Below are 21,601 nucleotides of genomic sequence, written 5' to 3'. Positions count from 1 at the left end.
GTTGACATGAAGCCTTACCGATAATATATACAGTTTATTAACACATATTTTGTATATTTTGTATGTTCTTACAATAAAGTAAGCTAGATAAAAGAAAATATTGTTACAAAAATGATAAGAGAAAATACATTAGAGTACTGGATTGCATTTATCGAAAAAAATCTACATCTAAGTGAACTTGCCCCGTTCAAACCATGTTGTTTAAGGGTCAACTGTACAACTGGCCATAAGAACATAAAAATGATGCTCAAAAAAAATAAAAAATAAATGATGCTCAACATCACTGATCATTAGGGAAATGAAAATTAAAACTCCAAGATACCACTTTTTATCCATGCTATTAAAACACACACACACACACCTCCCAGAAAACAAGCAGTAAAGATGTAGGGAAATTGGAACCCTTGTGTACGTTGATAGGAATGTAAAATGGTACAGCTGCTGTGGAAAACAGTATAGAGTTCCTCAAAAAAATTAAAAATAGTATTACCATATGATCAAGCAATTCCATTTCTGGATATGTACCCTGAAGAACTAAAAACAGGGACTTAAATAGGTATTTGTACACCCACGTTCATAGCAACGTTATTCACAATAGCTAAGATGTGGAAGTAACCCCAGTGTCCACTGAGCAATGAATGGATAAGGCTAATGTGGCATTTCCATACAGTAGAATATTTTTCAGTTATAAAAACGGAGGAAATTCTGACACATGCTACCGCATGGATGAACCTTGAGGGCACTATACTAAATGAATAAGCCAGACACAGAAGGTCAAATATTGTATGATTCCATGTGATGAGATTCCTAGAGAGTTCACATTCATAGAGTCAGAAAGTAGAATGGAGGAAGGAAAGAATGGGGAGTTAGTGTTTATGGGTACAGAGTTTCAGTTTTACAAGATGAAAAGAAGTCTGGAGATGCAAGATGGTGCTGGTTGTACATTACTATAAGTGTATTCAATACTACTGAAACATGCATCTAAAAATAGTTAAGATGGTGAATTTTAGGTTACTTATTTTTTAAAGATATTATTTATTTAGGGCAGCCCCGGTGGCTCAGCAGTTTAGCGCCGCCTTCAGCCCAGGGCCTGATCCTGGAGACCCGGGATCGAGTCCCACGTCGGGCTCCCTGTGTGGAGCCTGCTTCTCCCTCTGCCTGTGTCTGTATCTCTGCCTCTCTCTCTCTCTCTCATGAATAAATAAATTTTAAAAATCTAAAAAAATTTTTTTTAAAAGATTTTATTTATTTATTCCTGAGAGACAGAGAGAGGCAGAGACACAGGCAGAGGGAGAAGCAGGTACCAAGCAGGGAGCCCGACGTGGGATTCGATCCCGGGACTCCAGGATCACGCCCTGAGCCCAAGGCAGACGCCCAACCGCTGAGCCACCCAGGTGGCCCTATGTTATGTATATTTTATCACAATAAAGAAACGGGGGGGGGGGGGGAAAAAGCCCATTACATGTTAATATAAATAACATTTTAATGAAATTCTTACATATCCTATATTCAACCTGTTGTGATATCACACGTCATATAACCTCTGGAAAACTTTACATTTATGAGAGAGAATGGAAAAAGTAGTGTCTTAATAGTATTACAAAAATAGTTTTGACTTTGTAAACCCCCTAAAAGGTTCTCAGAGACCTCGAGGGGTCCCCATACCTACTTCAAGAACTGTTGCACTTATTCATATTAACACTTAAAAAAACAAAACTACTACTCCTGCTTCACTTGGTCTAAAGCCTCCATCTGCTTAAGTTATTTGATTACTTCCTATGAATCCACTGACCTCCAAAGGAGCTAGAGAGCCTGACGCTCAGTGAAACTGACCTGGAGTGCAAGGACCCACCACTCCAGCCCACCTCAAATGGGAGAGAAGAAATCAGGAGTCTCAATGGAAACTACAGTAAATAAAGCAAAAGTAAATGTCTGTGGCTGCAACATACAAACAATGACCTTGTTCAAATCTCAGCTGGGGACTGCTGTCTTATTATAGCCCGACATACTACCAGGTATGTAAGAAGTATTCAATGCTTCCTGAGTTGATGTAAGGAACACCCATACGCAGTATGGTGTATGGTTCAGTAACCACGCACATGTTTGAGATAGAGACAGAGGAGTGAAGAAATAGGGTTTCTGGTGATTTAACAAACATCAATGTGATTTAAAAATTACACTTCTTGGGATCCCTGGGTGGCGCAGCGGTTTAGCGCCTGCTTTTGGCCCAGGGCGCGATCCTGGAGACCCGGGATCGAATCCCATCGGGCTCCTGGTGCATGGAGCCTGCTTCTCCCTCTGCCTATGTCTCCGCCTCTCTCTCTCTCTCTCTCTCTCTCTCTCTCTCAATGTGTGACTATCATAAATAAATAAAAAATTAAAAAAATAAAATAAAAGATAACCCCCCCTAAATAAATAAATAAATATATATATATATATATATATATATTACACTTCTTGGGCAGCCCGGGTGGCTCAGAGGTTTAGCACCACCTTCAGCCCAGGGCCTGATCCTGGAGACCCGGAATCGAGTCCCACGTTGGGCTCCCTGCATGGAGCCTGCTTCTCCCTCTGCCTGTGTCTCTGCCCCTCTCTCTCCCTCTTTATCTTTATGTCTCTCATGAATAAATAAATAAAATCTTAAAAAATAAAAAAATATAAAGCAAATAAAAATTACACTTCTAAGTTTAATGAATTAATTTGCTTCAAACTTTAATAAATAATTTTATGGGTCTCCCAATCTCCAAAGAAACCCCTTAAATACACGATTCCTTTCTGGACATTATTCTGTTTTCTTCTTTCTTCTGAGGGCCAGATCCAGCAAATATGCTGCCTTTCTGGTTCTTCTTCCCTCCGATCCTGAGACCTAGTTTCTATTCTCATGACCAGACTTTGGATCACTAGCTTCTTCTGGCTCTGCTCAGTATCTGCCTTCTACTGTAAAGATTCTATTCTTAAGCACTTTCTTTTTTAAATACTGCTATTCAAATAGTATTTAAAGAAGAAAAAAAGGAGTTCAAAATATGTTTCATTCAGCTAAATCAAACTGTAGGAGCGTCATTTTATTAAAAGTAAATGTCCTCTGAGTAAAACACTATCTGTCATTTACAATGATGCATGTCTGTGTGGCCATGAAGCCTGAGGCGGAAGCTAATCCCTCTTCCTCTAGCTCCCTGATGTGGTGACTCAACTACCAAAATAACCTTGTCCCAGAGCTGGCGCCAGGGGGAGAGCTCAGACCTCGGGTCAATAAAAGAGGAAGCAACTGTGGAGGCATCACCAGGTGTCTGAAAAAGATGGGGGCTGGAGAGAAGAGCACACATGTGTTCCCAAGGTTGTGGAGGTTTATTTCCGGGGGTTGGGAGTGGGGGTGGGAGCATGCACAGCAAAAGCCAAGGGAGTTCACCAGCAAGGAAAGAGGAGTGTCCCTGCCACTTGTTGTGTCAAGTTCTGGGAAATTCCATTTATTCACCCTGATGCCAGAAACAAAGTGGAAAATTACAAAATAGGGATAAAGAGAGCTCATACATGAGAAGGGCTTCCCCTAACATACGTCACCCTAGGGCCCAACAAACCTGTGCAAACACCCACCAGAGAAATAAATATCCTCATCTTCCACTTCCTGTCAATTTTCTACTGGTCAAAAGGTCCCAATATCCTGCTCCCAACATGCGTTAAGCATCCACAAACACAAAAAAAGAGAAGTCAAAAAGGTCCCAAGTTCTTTAAGACGATGCAGTAGCCCGGAAGGATGGATTATTAGTCAGCTCAGGCTGCCATAACAAAAATATCACAGACTAAGTGGCTTAAACAACAGAAATTTATTTTCTCACAGACTGGAAGGCTAGAAGTCCAAGATCAGGGTCTGACTAGCACGGTCAGTTCCTGGTAAGGCTTTTCCTCTTGGCTTGCGGATGGCCCCCTTCTCATAGTATCCTTACATGGTGGAAAGAGAGCAGCTCTCTGGTATCTCTTCTTTTAAGGACACTGATCCTACTGGATCCTACCTTTATGACCTAATTTAACTTAACTACTTCCACAAAAGCCCTATTTCCAAATACATTGATGGTTAGTGATTTAATATATGATTTTGAGAGACACAATTCAGTCCACAGCAGTAAAGACCAAGCCGGACAACTACAATATGTAGCTACAAAATAAAACTTCAAATGAAAATATAATGCCCAACACATGGAAGACGTACAACATGGAAGAATGTCACAAGCATAAAGTCCAGTAAAAGAAGCAGACACAGGGATGGCTCAGCGGTTAAGCATCTGCCTTCGGCCCAGGGCATGATCCTGGAGTCCTGGGATCGAGTCCCACGTCAGGCTCCCTGCATGGACCCTGTCTCTCTCTCTCTGTGTCTCTCATGAATGAATAAATAAAATCTTAAAAAAAAAAAAAAGCAGACACAAAATATATACCATATGATTCCATTAGCATAATGTTAAGGAAAACAAAAAACGATCTACCGTGTTAGAAGTCAAGATAGTGGTTACCTTGAGGAAGAAGGGCAGGGTGGTGATTAGGAGAAAAGAAGCTTCTAGAGTTCAAGTCTTAGTACAGTTTTGCCCTGAGTTGTGGTAATGCAAATATGTTTACTTTTGTGCTAATTCATCAAGGTGTGCACTTATGATTTGGGCACTTTTTCTGGATGTGTGTTATATTTCAACAGAGAGTTTTTTTTTAAGTCAATAATGACTCTAAATAACCATCATAAAAAGATGGTAGGTAATGCCTAAAACTAAAAAACTAAGAATATGAGCGTGCTGTGTATCAACTATACTTCAACAAAAAAAAATGTTTTTAAAGATTAAAAGCATGTTACAGATAAAGGTAAAACCTAAAGAATCAGTTTATATAGTACACCTGAATCTAATGTAACACTGTATGCTAACTAATCGATTTTATTTTTTTTATTTTTTTTTAATTTTTATTTATTTATGATAGTCACAGAGAGAGAGAGAGAGAGAGGCAGAGACACAGGCAGAGGGAGAAGCAGGCTCCATGCACCAGGAGCCCGATGTGGGATTCGATCCCAGGTCTCCAGGATCGCACCCTGGGCCAAAGGCAGGCGCCAAACCACTGTGCCACCCAGGGATCCCTAACTAATTAATTTTAAAATAAAAACTCGGGAATCCCTGGGTGGCTCAGTGGTTTAGTGCCTGCCTTCAGCCCAGGGCGTGATCTTGGAATCCCACGATCGAGTCCCACGTCAGGCTTCTGCTTCTCCCTCTGCCTGTGTTTCTAGACCTCTGTCTCTCTGTGTGTCTCTTATGAATAAATAAATAAAATCTTAAAAAAATAAAAAATCAAAATTAAATAAAAACTTTAAAAAATTAGTTTAAAACATTGAAAGTGGCCATCTTGGAAGATTAGGAAATAGGGATTGGGAACAAAGGACAAGGTTTTTCAACAAGCCTTGACACTTTAAACTGCATAACAGAACTTGAATACAAATAACTAAATGAAAGGTTTCTCATAACCACAATGAGGACATTTAGTTAAAGGTAGCATACTGATCCCATACATTTTCTTCTTCTCCCACTTGCTGGTCCAATTAAAGAATAAAAACAGAAGGGCAAAGAGAATGGGAGAGGTACCACCAGGAGACAAGTGACTTACTTACTTATTTACTTTATTTATTTATTTTTAAGATTTTATTTATTCATGAGACACAGAGAGAGGCAGAGACACAGGCAGAGGGAGAAGCAGGCTCCACGAAGGGAGCCTGATGTGGGATTCAATCCTGGGTCTCCAGGACACACCCTGGCTGAGCCACTGGGGCTGCCCAACAGACAAGTGATTTTAAACAATTTCAGGAAGATAAAAATCTGAAGCCCATGTTGCGGGGCACATGCAAAATTAATGTGCCCAAACAGTGCAATCCAGGGAAACCTCCTTGAGAAAATCACTGTGCTGTGTATGTGGCACTTTCCTTCTAGCCACCAAGAAGCTAAGCCAGGCGCCTGACAGCAGTCTCCACACACCCCATCCTGCATAGAGAGCTCTCAATTTGCTTCTTGGGACTCTCCTCTTGAAAACATTAACAGTGAATCAAAAATCATTGATCTATGAGGAAAGCCTATGATTACTTGATACCTTTCGCCACATAGCTGCTAGGGGAAAACACCAGATAACTTAGACTTCTCTTTTCAAACACGGAGATAGTTGTTTGTTGTTGGATATGGTGCTTAGGTTCTACAAAGCCACTGTGAATACTGCTCCTAGAGGAAATACACAGTTAGGTTCCTGTGGGACCCTGCTCATAAAAATTTTCATCAACTGATCAATATATAACCTTGTTTTATTTATGGGTGTTTCTTTTTAAGGACACCTTATTTACTACATATCATTGATTATCATTGACCTGTCAGCCAGCTGCAGAACCTAACTCATATCTGAATGAACCTTATGTAACAAATGTGTTTTCTCTATCAGGCACATCATAGCTTTGCACTTAGAAACACTGGCAAGGGCAGCCCCGGGGGCACAACGGGTTAGCGCCGCCTGCAGCCCGAGGTGTAGTCCTGGAGACCCGGGATTGAGTCCCGCGTCAGGCTCCCTGCATGGAGCCTGCTGCTCCCTCTGCCTGTGTCTTTGCCTCTCTCTGTGTATCTCTCGTGAATAAATAAATAAAATCTTTTTTAAATAAAATCTTTTTTAATATGTAGAAATTGGGTTCAGGTGAGATTTTCTCTTTTTTCTGCACACTAACTGTAAATACTCTACCTCTAGGTTATATTAAAAAGCAAGATGAACGTCTTTATACTTTTCAATTTTATGTTAGTGGAATAGGAGGCGCTCTTTCACCCTTCTGCCCACTCACCTCCAAATCTACTATTATTAGTTTAATTTTTGTCAGTCACTATAGTTTTGAATAAACACTGCATTAATCATTGTCCCCTCCTGCCACCAAATTATTACTTGCTGAGTTTTAATATAATATCAAAGAACAATACTTGCAATTTTCCGAAAAGGGAATTAAGATACTCCTCTTTTCTAGTTATATTGTTTGTGTGGGGCCAAACCAAAACAGTATACTGACATAACTTAAATGTAGAAGAATATATGAAAACTCAGCTACTTTCTATTAAGACCAACACTAATGAGATTTGTGAAAAAAATTTAAACAATGTCACTCTTCTCGGTAATTTGTTTGGAACAATAGGGGTTTTTTCCATAAAATATGTTACTTATATTAAATGTAATAGGTCTGTTATTATTTTAAATGAATTAATATTTTAAATTTCTTAGTGTTAACTTCTAATATGATAAATATCAATATATAAAACCTGTGGAAACAAAGGTTTTTTGGGAGTCTGATATTTTAAAAGTTTAAAGGCATCCTGAGACACAAAGAATTTGGGAACTGTTCTACTCAGTGCAACCGTGCACAACTACTAAACCTGCTACGATGACCATGCACTGGCATAGAGCACTGCTCGGCATGTAATTCTGAGGGAGAAAAACCATAAAACAAAATTATGACCAAAAATATGGTGAAAACCATATACATGAGTACAGAGAATATACAAAGACAAAAATGGTATTCAGAATATTTTAAGTGTGTGATATTTTTTCCTCTCTAGTCTCTATGTGAAGACAATCACACACACACACACACACACACACACACACACACACACACACAAAGTTGTGGCTAAAATATAAAACAATTCATCTAAAATCCCAAGAAGTTGAGCACATCTCAGAATGAAGAAGTACAGCTTATCCTTCTTACTCAATAACAAATGGTGAATGAGGTGCCAGATCCAATCCTTCCCCTTCCTACTCTCTGGTGCCTCCTCCAGTGCAGGAGACAGGACACAGGTATGAGCAGGTTAACAGCTCACATCCAGTTAAACGTGGAGGACAGACAGTAAAGGCATACAGGCACAACAGCACAGTAACAAGGTGAAAAGACAACAGTGGAAAAGACAGTTCAATAATTTTCTCAAAGAGAGGAGAGAAAATCATAACCAGAAACATGATTTGCCTAGCACAACTTGGGAAGGGCTCCAAACTTGGGAAGTTGGGAGGCACCAGAGGCAACAGTGGAACTACTGGGCTAATTGCAAGGTCACAGGTCTGTATATAGAATGTCTGCTGCTCTCCAGTCCAGCCAATAAACCACTGGTTCTGTAGACACTAAAAATGTTTTCTGTGGAGATGATGAGATTCAAGGTCAATGAGCCCAGCAGAGGACAGGCCTGGAGATGAAAAAGGGGAAATTAAGTGTCGGATTACCACTGAGAACTTGAGTTGGGCCACCAGCTTCTCCTAGGCAGAAGAAAGGATTCTTGTCTATAGAAAAGGAACGGCCTCAGAGAAGAGATCTAAAGACATGATATCTAGCGAACTACAATAAAATAAAACCACCAGACAACTCCCAACAGGAAAGCTGTATGGTCAAACATATCCTACATATATAAACCCAGGTTTTGATCAGCTTCTGAGGGTTCTACCTGAAATGCAAACAGATGACCAGAGAGATTATCAGATTCCAAAGAAAGGCTCTGTATAACAGTTGCCAAGAAAGGACCCCAGAGAAAAACATGGTTCAGGGAGCAAAATCTATTTAAAAAAAAAAAAAAGAGAAAAGCCTTTACTACTCTCACAGGGAGTTAACAAAACAAACAGCATTCATAACCCCAGCACTGGATATTACACAGAAAAATAATCAGAAGAGCTGGGAGGAAGGAGGGGGGGATACACCAGGATACACAAACACACAAATTTAACAGAAAAAAGAAATTAAGGACACAGCCCAGAAAATAAAATAGAAACACATATATAAAAAAAAAAAAAAGAAAGAAACACATATATATGGAGAACAGATTTTTTTCTCAAAAAAGTCAAGGTTCAGGCAGCCCCCACGGTGCAGTGGTTTAGCACCGCCTGCAGCCTGAGGTGTGATCCTGGAGACCCAGGATCAAGTCCCACATCGGGCTCCCTGCATGGAGCCTGCTTCTCCCTCTGCCTGTGTCTCTGCCTCTCTCTCTCTCTCTGTGCCTCTATGAATAAATAAATAAAATATTAAAAAAAAAAAAGTCAAGGTTCTTTTCCAAGAGTTCCAGTCTCTGATTGTAAGCATTACAGAATGAAGATTTTTATTTTATTTTTTATTTTTTTTTATTTTTTATTTTTAAAAATATTTTATTTATTTATTCATGAGAGAAATGGAGAGAGAGAGAGTCAAAGACATAGGCAGAGGGAGAAGCAGGCTCCATGCAGGGAGCCCAACATGGGACTCAATCCGGGGTCTTCAGGATCACGCCCTGGGCTGCAGGCGCCACTAAACCGGCTGAGCCATCCGGGCTGCCCAGAATGAAGATTTTTAAATAATAAAATGAGAAAATTCTCTAGAACTGAAAGACAAGAATCTCCAAATTAAAAGGGTTCAATGAACAACCAAGAACAATCAATGTACACGAACTCCCTGGTACCTCACTATGAAATTTCTGAATAGCAAGGATAAATATGAAGAGTCTACAAAGCTTCTGGAGTAGAAAAAAGAAGTCACACACTTAAGCCACTTATATTCTCCAATCTCTGGAATTACCAGTACTGGAAAACTCCTTTCTGACCTTAATTTGGGCTTCCCACTCTCTAATCACCTTCTCCACTTTTCCTCCTCCCCTCTGTCTAGAGCTCCAATAACTGTCTAAACTCTCCAGGATCCATAATCCACTTGTCTAGAGCTCCAATAACTGTCTAAACTCTCCAGGATCCATAATCCACTGGTCCTACCACCTTCTTATGGTTTGTTTTCCCTCTCAAGATATTTCCTACTCAAATCTGTAGTCCTGCAATCACTCCCTGAGGTATTCCCAATCAATGCCCCTGCTGTTCCTATTCACTACACTTAGTGTGACAAAAAATCCCAATACGTATAAATGCTATGCCTGTGTCTGGGTACCTGCATGTTGCTGGAGTAATTTCCAGCCATGCTGCCTATTCCCACTTTATTTTTATTTATTTATTTTTAAAGATTTTATTTATTTATTCATGAGAGACACAGAGAGAAAGAGAGGCAGAGACACAGGCAGAGGGAGAAGCAGGCTCCATGCAAGGAGCTCAACATGGGACTCGATCCCGGGTCTCCAGAATCACACCTCAGGCTGCAGGCGGCAGTAAGCCGCTGCACCACCGGGGCCGCCCTATTCTCACTTTAAATCCACGATCACTAACCTCAGGGAAGCCTTCAGGCCACCTGGCAATTCTACCACATTCCTCCAATCGATTAAGTCTCCTGCTTGCCCAGGAATTACTGTAACTTCTCACATTTCTAATATCTCCTGTCTCCTTGGTAATCAATCACACTCTTAGCTGATGATCTTGCTTCTTCCCTTTTACTGAAAAAATAGCTGCAAAGAGAAGAAAACCTCCACAAGCTCCCACACCAGCATACAGAGCCCTGAGCTGCACCAATGCCAGTGCCCTCTACCTTTCTCCTGTTTCCATGTAAGAACTGTCCACATTATCAAGGACAACACTTCCACCATCCTCTCTCACCCACTCAAATCTCTCCCCCCACTTTCCCCCTTTCTGTCAGATTATTCCCATTCACACATAAACATGCTGATATTTTGCCCATCCTTTAAAAAACAGCATGGTCTGACAGCTGTAGCTACTCTTCTGTGTATCTTGATCACAGTGGTGATAACGTGAATCTATAAATGTGTTAGAATTCAGAGAACTGTACTTCAAAGGAAAAAATGATGTGTAATTTTAAAAATAATATAATTTGCTTAATTTTGATGTCCAAAATGAGAGTGAGTTCAAAGGGTGGTCAGATACAAGATATTATACAAATGTTATTTTATTATTCATAACAGCTAAGGAAAAAATGTCATTCACATCAGCAATAAAAATTTTAAAATACCTGGGAATGAACTTAAGAATTATGCAAAACCGGGAAGCCCCAGTGGCCCAGGTTTAGCGCCGCCTTCAGCCCAGGGCATGATCCTAACTCTTTCTGTGTGTGTGTCTCTTATGAATAAAAAAAAAAAAAAAAAACTTAAAAAAGAAAAAAGAATTATGTAAAATGTAGATGAAGAAAATTATAAAGCCTGAAAACAAAACTGAGCACACTTCATATTCCTATATAGGACTTGATGTCATTAAAATAGCAAATTTCCCCCAGATCAGTTTATAAATTCAGTTAATTCTCTTTTTTTTTTTTTTAAGATTTTATTTATTTATTCATAAGAGACACAGAGAGAGAGGCAGAGACATAGGCAGAGGGAGAAGCAGGCTCCCCGCAGGGAGCCCAATGTGGGACTCAATCCCAGGACCCCAGGATTGCGACCCGAGGCAAAGGCAGATGCTCAACCACTGAGCCACCCTGTTCCCCCAGTTGATTCCAATCGAAATTAATCTTACTGAATTTCCAGTAAGACTATTTTTGAAACATGGTATCTTGATTCTAAAATTAGTCTAACACAGTATATGGCAAGATGAGGTATGAAGTTTTTAAAAAATAATAATCTGTAGAGCATTTAACCTACTCTAAAACATCAAAAGGTACAATTCAAAGCAGCAGTAATAAAACTCCCACAGTATGGGTACGACACTAAATAAATAGATCAGAGAAACAAAAAGACATATATATGGGAATATGGCATGTGATAAAGCAGGTATCTTCAACTGGGGGAAAGGACAGATGATCCCAGGATAAGCAGTAATCTACATGGGAAAAAAAAGTTTGATCGCTACACTTCATACTAATTCCCTAAAACATATACCAAATGAATGAAAACATTCAAACGGGAGCCATAGGAGTGTTTGAAGAAGATACAAAACCATTTTTTTAGATCTTGGAAAAAAGTAAACCTTTCTCACCAAGTTATGAAACCCAACAGATCAGACTGATGCATGAAACGCAATAGGTTTAAATCATTACAATTTTGGGGGGAGGAAAGATTTTATTTATTTATTCATGAGAGACAGAGAGAGAGGCAGAGACACAGGCACAGGGAGAAGCAGGCTCCTCATAGGGAGCCCGATGTGGGACTTGATCCCGGAACTCTGGGATCACACCCTGAACCAAAGGCAAATGCTCAACCGCTGAGCCACCTAAGTGTCCCAGATTTATTTATCTTTAAAGACTTTTATCTATTTATTTGAGAGAGAGAGAGAGAGAGAGAATCTGAAGAAGACTCCACGCTGAGCACAGAGACTGAAGTGGAGTTCAATTCCACAACCATGAGATCATGACCTGAGACAAAATCACAAGTTGGATGCTTAACTGACTGAGCCACCCAGGTGCCCCAATCAGTAAGATTTAAAATAGAAGAAAATGGGGACACCCGAGTGGCTCACTGGTTGAACGTCTCCCTTCGGCTCAGGGCATGATCCCAGGGTCTTAGGAATGAGTCCCACATTGGGCTCCCTATATGGAGCCTGTTTCTCTCTCTGTCTCCTCTGCCTCTCCCTGTTTCTCATGAATGAATAAATGAATGAATGAATAAATAAATAAATCTTTTTTAAAAAATGGATAAAGGATACAAATGGGAAACTTATTTTAAAAGCAAATATGAAAAAAAAATAAAATAAAAAAAAGCAAATATGAAATTTCCTCAGAGAGTTAAAAATAGAATTACCCTAAGACCCAGCAATTGTACTACTACCCTAAAGATACAGATGGAGTGAAAAACTGAGACACCTGCACCCCAATGTTCATAGCAGCAATGTCCACAATAGCCTAACTGTGGAAGGAGCCTCAGTGTCCACCAAAAGATGAATGGATAAAGAAGATGTGGTCTATATATACAATGGAGTATTACTCAGCCATTAGAAACGACGAATATCCACCATTTGCTTCAACGTGGATAGAACTGGAGGGTATTACGCTGAGTGAAGTAAGTCAATCGGAGGACAAACATTATACGGTTTCATTCATTTGGGGAATATAAATAGTGATAGGGATTAAAGGGGAAAGGAGAGAAAATGAGTGGGAAATATCAGAGAGGGAGACAGAACATGAGACTCCTAACTTTGGGAAACGAACAAGGGGTAGTGGAAGGGGAGGTGGGTGGGGGGATGGGCTGACTGGGTGACGGGCACTGAGGGGGGGCACTAGACGGGATGAGCACTGGGTGTTATACTATATGTTGGCAAATCGAACTCCAATAAAAAAATATACAAAAAAAAAAAAAAGCAAATATGAGTAAGAAAATACATGAAAATGTCATCAATCTAGTTATTAAAAGGAAGCAAGCATTAAAAAACATAATTTTTTGTCCAGGTAAAAATTATCTACATTGTATTAGTAAGGGTACAGAAAAATGGATACTCTCATTCAATCTGGTAGAATAAAGTACTCTGACATTTTCTCAAAAGTAATTTAGCAGTACCTATTACAATGTCAAATATTCATCTTTTTTGACCCAGAACACCCAATTCTAGGAATTTACCCTACAGAAACACTCTTTTCAAGAGTAAAGAGTTATGTTAAGGAATGTTCACTGCAAATGTTTACAGGAGCATAAAAAATCAGAAACCACTCAATATCCACCAATAGGGGATAAACCATGGCACCAGCACACACTGGAAATAGAATGTGTCAGATCTATGAGCACTAAGATGCAGACATGGTCAAGTATGTTGCTAAGAAAATTACCGTTATGTCCACGAGTCTCTTTTTGTTAAAGTAAACAAAAAGTTATTATTTATACAAAAAACTGGGAATCTACACCAAACTGCTGAAAGTGATCCTCTTTAAAGAGAGAAATTTTGGGACACTGGGGTGGCTCAGTGGTTGAGCGTCTGCCTCTGGCTTAGGGCGTGATCCCCAGAGTCCCGGGATTGAAGTCCTGCGTCAGGCTCCTTGCATGGAGCGTGCTTCTCCTCCCTCTGCCTATGTCTCTGCCAGTCTCTCTACCTCTCTCTGTCTCTCATGAATAAATAAAAATCTTTTTTAAAAAATAAAATAGGGATCCCTGGGTGGCACAGCGGTTTAGCGCCTGCCTTTGGCCCAGGGCGCGATCCTGGAGACCCGGGATCGAATCCCACGTCGGGCTCCCGGTGCATGGAGCCTGCTTCTCCCTCTGCCTGTGTCTCTGCCTCTCTCTCTCTCGCTGCATGCCTATCATAAATAAATTAAAAAATTAAAAAAATAAATAAAAAAAATAAAATAAAATAAAATAAAAATAAAGAGAAAAATTTCAAGGAACTTGTACTTCCTACATAATGAATTTCTGTAAAGTAGAAATATCTTTACATTTTCCATGATTCTGGGTAATACCTACAATAGGGGAGAAAAAAAAACCCAAGAATTGTTTAATTTAAAGTTAAAAACAAACAAAAATTTTAAATTAAGCCATTCTGCTAATCAGATTCAAGTCTTTCCAGAGAGAGAACCTACTAGATCTAATATACACAGTAGGCCAAATTGCAGCTTGGGAGAGTAGGGAAGAGGGTCCATCTGTCTCATTGTCTCCCAACCCACCAGCTGTCCTTCTAAGGAAACTGGGAGAGTAACTACTTAGAGCTGGTGGGGACTAAACTAAAGAGGTTTGTTTTTTGTTTTTTTAAACTAAAGAGGTTTTGCCCTGTTTCACAAAGCTTTACTTAAGGACAGCAAGGAAAGCCCCACCCACACATGCTGTTTCCTAATTCTAAAAGCAACCCAGGTATCTCAACAAGGAGTACTAAATAGGGATTTGTCACGTGAAAGTTGACATGAAACATGAAGAGGCAAACTTTTAGTTAAAGTCTGTAACTCCAGGGAGTGTAGACCTGTACTTCCCAACCTTCTTCAACTCCAAGCACACACAGAAAATGAGAATATCTGTAAGGCACACTGCAGCAAACAGAGGCTGCTTAGTGACAGAATGGCTGGCCCAGGGTCTTGTTCCAGCAGTCCCAGGCATGGTGGGCTGCAAGAATCAATACTATGACACATCTGTAACACTGTCTTGGCATACCTATTAGGAGGCTCTCATACAGGGAAAACATTTCTTTAAAAAGCTTGCTTCAAAAGAACCATTACAATCATTCAACATGTATTTATTAACCACCTACTGTGTGCCAAACACCGTGTTAAGTATGGACATCTGGGGGAATCCCTGGGTGGCTCAGCAGTTTAGCGCCACCTTCAGCCCAGGGCATGATCCTTGAGTCCCGGGATCGAGTCCCACATTGGGCTCCCTGCATGAAGCCTGCTTCTCCCTCTGCCTGTGTCTCTGCCTCTCTCTGTGTCTCTCATGAATAAATAAATAAAATCTTAAAAAAAAAAAAAAAAAGTATGGACATCTACCCTAAAGCCTGGAGGAGGAAGATGGGTAAATAAGCAGTTCCAGTATAATGTAAAGCATGCTATATGAGAAGTATCAGGATTTTTCTTTTTAAGATTTTATTTATTTATTCATGAAAGACAGAGAGAGAGGCAGAGGCAGAAGCAGGCTCCATGCAGGAAGCCCGATGTGGGATTTGATCCCGGGAATCCAGGATCACGCCCTGGGCCAAACAAAGGCAGACGCTCAACCGCTGAGCCATCCAGGCGTCCAGTATCAGGATTTTTAATCTGAGTCCCATGCCTGGGAAAAGGGAATCTGTCAACAACTCCTTCCCAGAAGCGATCCCTACACAAAAGGGTGAAATGTATTTCAGGCAGAGGGAAGAGCAGGCATAAAGATCTAAATGGAAAAAGTCAAAGAAGCAAAACAGGTTCTGTATTGCACACATAGAAGATGAGGGAGTCAATTTAGTATTTTTAACCAAGGTATTCTTGATAAATACAGAATATTGTTAAGCAGAAAGTCAATCACCACAAAGGTTAGGAAAGCATATACCTTCCTACACAACAACTAATAAAAAACATAGCTATGAAAGAAGTTTATTTGGGGAAATGAAGAAACTTCTGGAAGATAAAAATCTATAAAAACATTATTGATTTGCAAGTACACTGAGCTTACACATGAAGCTCAGAACAATTTTTACTCTTGATGGCGGAGGTTTACACTGAAAAAAAAAAAAAAAAAAAAAACACTACCCATTTTTAAAACTCATTCAAACTCAATGCAATACTTACACTTCATTTAAAGAAATGGGAAAGCAAAACAATTCCCAGATAATTAGTATGTAAGTTTCTTGTTCTTAAAAACAATATTTAAATAGCTTAGAAATTAACCCAAATACATACATTATCTTCCTCTTTCTCTCACATGGACTTAAAGAGAGCAAGTGTTTTAACAGAAATTAGACTTAATATTTACCTCTCTGCCTGTAAGGATGTGTCTTGCCAATTTCACTTTTGCAAAATTCCCCTTGCCGATTGTTTTCAATAGTCTGTAGTTTCCGATGTGAGGTTGTTCATCAGCACAGGAAGCTATAGAGTTTCTACACCTAGCTCCAGAGCGCCCAGTGCGAGAGGTAACTTCTTGCCGCCCATCTCCATGTGACGTGTGCTACAATATAACATATACAGAAATAAGGAAATGAGAGAACACATGGTACTTGCCAAATTTTAAGAGCCCCTAGTTGAAAAAACAAAACATTACTGCTTTAAATTGTAATCTTAATGCATCTAGCACTTTAAAGGAATTTGCCCATATAATCTAAATTTATAAGGAAAACAAGCAAATCCTAAGAAGAAAAATATCAAGGGTTGAAGTAGATGTTCAGAAGAAAATGAGGTATTTTCTGTATGTGGCTACAACACAGAATAGGAGTAACAATACTGCTTTACTGTCTTAAAGAATATAACTTCTCCGTAAGCTACTAAATGCATCTGCACATATGATCCTTGACCAGAGGAGGATACTTTTGTGATTTATTCAAGGCCACATCACTTTTTAGTAAGAAATCCAAAGAAAGGGATGCCTGGGTGGCTCAGTGGTTGGGCGCCTGCCTTCGGCTCAGGGTGTGATCCCCGGGTCTGGGATCGAGTCCTATGAGAAGCCTGCTTCTCCCTCTGCCTATGTCTCTACCCCCCGCCCCCACGTCTCTCTCTCTCATGAAAAAATAAAATCTTAAAAAAAAAAAAAAAAAAAGACATTTCTCCAAAGACATACAGAAATGAAGCTCATTATCACTCATCATCAGGGAAGTGCGAATTAAAACCACAATCTGGTATCACCTCACACCTGTCAGAAGGCTAAAATCAACAACACAAGAAAAAACAGGTGTTGGCAAGGATATGGAGAAAGGGGAAACTTGGGGATCCCTGGGTGGCTCAGCGGTTTGGCACCCGCCTTCGGCCCAGGGCGTGATCCTGGAGTCCCAGGATCGAGTCCCATGTTGGGTTCCCTGCATGGAGCCTGCTTCTCCCTCTGCCTGTGTCTCTGCCTCTGCCTCTCTCTCTCTCTCTCTCTCTCTCTGTGTGTGTGTCTTTCATGAATAAATAAATAAAAATCTTTAAAAAAGAAAGGGGAACCGGGATCCCTGGGTGGCGCAGCGGTTTGGCGCCTGCCTTTGGCCCAGGGTGCGATCCTGGAGACCCCGGATCGAATCCCACGTCAGGCTCCCGGTGCATGGAGCCTGCTTCTCCCTCTGCCTATGTCTCTGCCTCTCTCTCTCTCTCTCTATGTGACTATCATAAATAAATAAAATTTAAAAAAAATTAAAAAAAAAAAAAAAGAAAGGGGAACCTTCATGCACTGTTGGTGGGAATGAGTACTGGAGCAACACTCTGGAGAATAGGCTGGAGGTTCCTCAGAAAGTTGAAAATAGAACTACCCTATGATCCACACTACTGGGTATTTACACTCAAAATACAAAAATACAAAAGCACTACTTGAAAGACATCCATGCATCCCTATGTTTATAGTAGCATTACTTACAACAGCCAAAATATGGAAACAGCCCAAATGTCCATTGATTGATGAATAAAGGAGATACAGGGGTGCCTGGATAGCTCAGTCAGTTAAGTGTCTGCCTTCAGCTCAGGTCATGATCTCAGGATCCTGGGATTGAGCTACATGTTGGGCTCCCTGCTCAGCAGGGAGTTGGCTTCTCCCTCTACCTCTGCCCATCCCCCTCTCATGCTCACTAAATAAATAAACGAACAAACAAACAAATTTTAAAAGGAGGCACACACATACACACACAATGGAATATTATTCACCCATAAAAAAGGAATGAAAAGAAAGGGAATGAAATCTTGCCATTTGCAATATGGATGGATCTAGAGGGTATAATGAATACTAAGCAAAGTCAGGAAGAACAAGACAAATACTGTATGATTTCACTCATGTGGAATTTTTTTTTAAAGATTTATTTATTTATTCATGAGACACACAGAGATAGAGAGAGACGCAGAGACATAGGCAAAGGGAGAAGCAGGCTCCTCACAGGGAGCCCAATGCAGGACTCAATTCTGGATCCTGGGATCAGGACCTGAGCTGAAGGCTGACGCTCAACTGCTGAGCCACCCAGGTGTCCCTCATATGTGGAATTTCAGAAACAAAACAAATGAGCAAAGGGGAAAAAAGAGTGCGACAAACCAAAAAAACAGACCCTTAACTATAAAGAACTGATGGTTACTGGGGAAGAGGTAGATAGAAGAATGGGGGAAATAGGTGACAAGGATTAAAGCACACACTTGTCTCAATGAACACCGGGCCATGTATGGGATAGATTAATCACTATATTGTACCCCTGAAACTAATATAACACTGTATGTTAACTGGAATTAAAACTTAGAAAAAGAAGAAACCAGCCAGACTATGTGGTCCTTGGTAAATGCTTGTTAGATGAATAAAGTACTCAATATGCTCCATAAAATAAATCACATATACTTCTAACCTTATTAAATACAAATGTACTAGAATTACAAACACCCAACAGGTGTATGTATAAGCATTCAGCTGCCTCATGCTGCCTTTTGCCCCACACATGCTCAAAGGATGCCATGGCCCACTGCCTGCCTTTCAGGGCACTGCTCTCTCTCTCCCAATACCCATACATACACTTGAAATCTTCATTCTTTTTTCTTTTATTTTTTTATTTTTTTTTAATTTTTATTTATTTATGATAGTCACAGAGAGAGAGAGAGAGAAGCAGAGACATAGGCAGAGGGAGAAGCAGGCTCCATGCACCGGGAGCCCGACGTGGGATTCGATCCTGGGTCTCCAGGATCGCGCCCTGGGCCAAAGGCAGGCGCCAAACCGCTGCGCCACCCAGGGATCCCTCTTTTTTCTTTTAATCCAGGAAAATGTCCCTTCTTTCTTCTGCTCTCTCACTACCTATAAATCAAAACAAGCCTGAATCCAGCTGATAAACATAAAAAAACTACATCATAATACACATATCAAGGAAAAAGGAAAAACAAGTGTTTTAACCTGAAAGCTTACGAATTTGTGCCATTAGCTTCTGAAGTCTTCAAAGATGGTTTACAGAATTTCCCTGTTAACCTCCATTTACTTTCTCTCTTTGTTTTCCCCCATCTACTTTCTCATATTCCTCTAATTAAATATTTCTCCTTCACATACCAGGTTTTAGGATAGGTTCACTTCTGTTTATCACGTAACACTGTATGCAAACAATTTTTATGTTTTTATTGTAAATGTATATTTTAAGTAAAGTGGGCTTTTATGAACCAGTTACAAATCTAAGTAATTTGTAGTACTATTCATATAACAAAAAGGATTCTAATTTCCAAATAAGAACTTTGGGGTAGCCCCGATGGCCCAGTGGTTTAGCGCTGCCTTCAGCCCGGGGTGTGATCCTGGAGACCCGCATTAGGCTCCCGCATTAGGCTCCCTGTGTGGAGCCTGCGGATCGAGTCCCGCATTAGGCTCCCTGTGTGGAGCCTGCTTCTTCCTCTGCCTGTGTCTCTGCCTCTCTCTCACTCACTCACTCTCTCTCTCTGTGTCTCTCATGAATAAATAAAATCTTAAAAAAGAAAAAAAAAGAACTTTGGAGAAATAGCCTATTTATAAATGAGGATCTGTTTATCAAAGAAAAATCTAAAACAGCAACTAAGTTATGGCAATAGGACTTCACACAAAGCAGGTACACTTGTAAACAAAACACGTGCTGCTGTCATTCAAATTTCGTAAATCAACTGGACTAGGGTTTTAAAAGAATTTTGGTGGGGCGCTTGGGTGGCTCAGTTGGTTAAGTATCCATTCTTGTTTTCTCTTGGATCATGGGATCAAGCCTCCCATCAGGCTCCAAGCTCAGCAGGGAGCCTACCTGAAGATTCTCTCCCCCTGTTCCTATGCTCTCCAGCCCACAAAAACATGTATGCACTCACACTCTCAAATAAATCTTACAATAGTAACAATTATTATTATTGTTATTATTATTATTAGGATGTTTGTTATATGTTTATTTCCAAATGAGATTTAGGTTTCACAAAAACAGGTAATTTATTATTCCTTAGATCTTACAACAGCACCTGGCACAGAACAAGGACTTAATATTAGAATGATTATTACATGGTAACACAATACTATCATTATAGTGTCAGATGGTCAGATTACGGGAAATTTCTATCTTCCAAATAGAACTTTTTTTCTATCCATTTATTCAAATATTTACTGATGTGATGACATATAGTAGATTTCATATCTGTATATGTATGTGTCAGGCTCTGTTTTGGGTACTAGAAACAGCAGTGCATAAAAACAAAATCTCTGTCTCCATAAGCTATGTGTCAAGTGGCTTTACTATTTACACAATGAAAATACGGTCATTAATATTATACTACCAGCCAAAATTTGGATTAAGAAAGCTTTTGTAGGGCAGCCCTGGTGGCACAGCGGTTTGGCGCTGCCTTTGGCTCGGGGCGTGATCCTGGAGACCTGGGATCGAGTCCCACGTCGGGCTCCCTGCATGGAGCCTGCTTCTCCCTCTGCCTGTGTCTCTGCCTCTCTTTCTCCCTCTGAATAAATAAATAAATCTTTAAAAAAGAAAAAAAAGAAAAAAAAAAAAAAAGAAAGCTTTTGTAGGGACACCTGGGTGGCTCAGCAGTTTGGTGCCTGCCTTCGGCCTAGGGAGTGATCCTGGAGTCCCAGGATTGAGTCCCACATAGGGTTCCCTGCATGGAGGCCTGCTTCTCCCCCTGCCTATATCCCTGCCTCTCTCTCACTGTCTCTCTCCTGAATGAATATATAAAATCTTAAAAAAAAAAAAAAAGGGCAACCTCGGTGGCTCAGTGGTTTTTTTTGTTTGTTTATTTGTTTGTTTGTTTGTTTTTTGGTGGCTCAGTGGCTTAGCACCGCCTTCAGCCCAGGGCATAATCCTCGAGACCCAGGATCGAGTCCCACATCGGGCTCCCTGCATGGAGCCTGCTTCTCCCTCTGTGTCTCTGCCTCTGTGTGTGTGTGTGTCTCCCATGAATAAACAAACTCTTAAAAAAAGAAAAAAGCTTTTGTAGTATAAACATATTTTCTAATTTATATGTTTTAAAAATTCAACTTTTCATGCATCAAGTTTTCTAGAGTGGGACATAATCAAATGGACAAAATATTAACTTATGTGCAAATCAACTGTCTTCTATTACACATAAAATAGGACTATTAAAAGAATCTTAAGATGCATAAGTATCAGGGCACCTGGATGGGTCAGTCTGTTAAGAATCTGGTTAACTAAGCTCAGGTCATGACTCCCGAGTCCCAAGATTGAGCCCCACATCGGGCTCCCT

The 21,601-nt window shown here is 40.2% G+C and overlaps 1 protein-coding gene across 13 annotated transcripts in view; it reads right to left on the bottom strand.

The window, feature by feature from the left end:
- MARK3 (microtubule affinity regulating kinase 3) overlaps positions 1-21,601 on the bottom strand; it is a 121,712-nt gene that overhangs the window by 77,663 nt on the left and 22,448 nt on the right. For 11 of the 13 annotated variants that reach the window (XM_035719572.2, XM_035719570.2, XM_035719571.2 and 8 more), the window contains exon 2: positions 16,227-16,418. The exons of 1 other annotated variant lie outside the window; for it this stretch is intronic. In XM_035719572.2, the coding sequence (XP_035575465.1) occupies positions 16,227-16,418 (192 nt within the window). Of the gene's footprint in view, positions 1-16,226; positions 16,419-21,601 lie in introns of those variants that run through there. One more of the 13 variants, XM_035719574.2, reaches the window with a different exon arrangement.

Source organism: Canis lupus, chromosome 8, assembly GCF_003254725.2.
Source record: "Canis lupus dingo isolate Sandy chromosome 8, ASM325472v2, whole genome shotgun sequence".
Classification (NCBI taxonomy): domain Eukaryota; kingdom Metazoa; phylum Chordata; class Mammalia; order Carnivora; family Canidae; genus Canis; species Canis lupus.
Note: the sequence above shows the minus strand (reverse complement) of the source record. Positions and strands in the feature narration are given on the sequence as shown.